This window comes from Grammomys surdaster, unplaced genomic scaffold (genome assembly GCF_004785775.1).
Source record: "Grammomys surdaster isolate TR1022 unplaced genomic scaffold, NIH_TR_1.0 125946, whole genome shotgun sequence".
NCBI classification, from domain to species: domain Eukaryota; kingdom Metazoa; phylum Chordata; class Mammalia; order Rodentia; family Muridae; genus Grammomys; species Grammomys surdaster.
In genome coordinates, this window is record NW_021620768.1 from 2,296,839 (window position 1) to 2,299,095 (window position 2,257).

At 42.0% G+C, this 2,257-nt stretch overlaps 1 protein-coding gene across 1 annotated transcript in view; it reads left to right on the forward strand.

Moving 5' to 3' along the window:
• Positions 1-2,257, forward strand: part of Ash1l (ASH1 like histone lysine methyltransferase) — a 112,916-nt gene that overhangs the window by 80,225 nt on the left and 30,434 nt on the right. Inside the window, exons 13-14 of the mRNA XM_028753089.1 lie at positions 688-852; positions 1,025-1,119. Of these exons, the coding sequence (XP_028608922.1) occupies positions 688-852; positions 1,025-1,119 (260 nt within the window). The remainder of the gene's footprint in view (positions 1-687; positions 853-1,024; positions 1,120-2,257) is intronic.

Sequence of the window (2,257 nt, forward strand, 5' to 3'; positions counted from 1 at the left end):
GAGAGAGAGAGAGAGAGAGAGAGAGAGAGAGAGAGAGCGCCATTGAGAGCCAGTCACACTGAGAAAGACTGCTCTTCATTCTTTCGTGCGTGGGTCTCATTGTCTCAGAACTCTGAAAACCACCGCACCCTGCTGTTGTCGTTCTTCAGTCATGTTTTTTGGTGTCACTTCACTTAAGTTTAGTCTTTCCTTCTTTGGGTTTCAGTTTTTGAGAGAGGTTCTTGCTATATACCCCTGGCAAACCTAGAACTTGTTGTATAGACTAGGTTGGTTTCATATTGATGGATTTTGATCAGTTTGATCAGTTGGCTCATTGGTTTGTAACAGAAACCTTGGGTAGCCTGACTTGCTTCTAGAGTGCTGAGGTCGTAGGAGCATGCATCATCACCTCACTGTTCGAGTCAGTTCCTCCCTCCCTGTCCTCTGAGCCTCTGCTTCCTTCATTTTGGTTTCTTTGAGGCAGGCTTCCCTCTGATGGCTTCTGCTGTAGGGTGAACTCCAGATCTTCCTGCCTTCATCTACCAAGTGCTGCGACTATAGACTTAAGCCACCAGAATATACTTCAATTGGTTACTTGCATGTTTACATTTACATATTTTAATTCATGCTTAACTTTGGAGATCCAGTTCCTCTTTGAACTTGTGATGAGACATGTACAAGGTTAAAAAAAAATTCTCTTTCTTACAGCAACTTTGTAAATGTGGTTTTGAGAAGTGTCGAGGAATCATTGGAGGCAAAAGTCAGCGGATGAATGGACTCTCTAGCCATAAAGGCAGCCAGCCTTCGAGCACACATAGAAAATCTGCACGGTCGAAAGAGAAGCGAAAGTCCAAGCACAAGCTGAAGAAAAGGGTAAAACATGACCTCATGGCTTCACTAAAGGCTATCCTCAGTCCTCTTCAGGCACTCACTAGAGCAAGGGCCACCACAGGCTTTCCTCTTAACCCTGGCTTTATCATTTCAGAGGTGATGTCTGATGGATTCTTCTTTTTCTCCCTGTGCTCTCCCCTACATGAATTTTTAGAGAGGCCATCCCTCTGAAGAGCCCAGTGAAAACATCAACACCCCAACACGGTTGACTCCACAGTTACAGATGAAGCCAATGTCTAATAGAGAGAGGTAAAATAGTTTTTTAGTACTGACTTCTTTTTAAATTGTGTGATTTGCTTGTTAACTTAAATATTGCTGAACTTTATGAAGTTTGGACTGTTTTCTACATGAAGTCTCAATCCAACTATAGGCAAAAGTATATATACTTTGTTTTTCATTTTATACAAGGGCTTACTGTGTAGCCCTAGCAACATGCTTTGTAAATCAGGCTTGCCTCAAACTCAGAGATCTACCTGCCTCTGCCTCCAAGTGCTGGGATTAAAGGCATGCGCCACCACTGCCCTGCGATATGGGTCTCATATCATATAAGGAGAGAACAGAGTCTCATTTGTATGTCATGGCACACTAACCTTCCACACTCATACCCAAACATAATGATGACAATAAATAAAAGGGTATTTTTTGTTGTTTGTGTGGATTTTTTTAAGTAACCAAAGGCTGGTATGTGGTTCACTTGCTAGAACGCTGGCCTAGCATGCAAGAAGCCTTGGATTGGATCCCTAGTACCACGTAAAACTATGCCTAGGGACACAAACCTGTACTCTCAGAACTTGAGAGGTGTAGGCAAGAATATAAAAGGACTCAAGGTCAGGGCTGTGGAAATGGCTGAGCAGATAAAGGCACTTGCCAATGACCTAAGTTAGATTCCCCAGAGCCCTTATAAAGGCAAACAGAGAGAGAACTGACTCCACAAAGCTATCCTCTGACCTCCAGATGCTTGCTGTGGCCCTTATGCTACTTACACACATAACATGCAAGCATGCACACATTAATAATAGTAATAATAATAATAATTTTTATTTAAGAGGGTATAAAAGGGCAGGAGCCATGACTAGTGGTTTAGAACACTTGCTACTTTTCCAGAGGACCTGAATTTAGTTCTCAGCACCCATGTTGGGCAACTCATAGCCTCATGATTCACAGCTGACTGTAGCTTTAGCTTGGGGTACTCATTGCCCTCTTCTGATTTCCTTGACACTTGTACACATAAAAATGAATCTTTTTTAAAATATAGAATAAAATTTAAAATGAGCAGAAAAGCTGTGTCTAAAGTTAAAGGTGAGTACTACTGTTACACAGGACCCCAGTTTGTTTCAGAGCACCCAATAACTCTGGCCTTTTTCGGCAATAACACACTGTTACATAT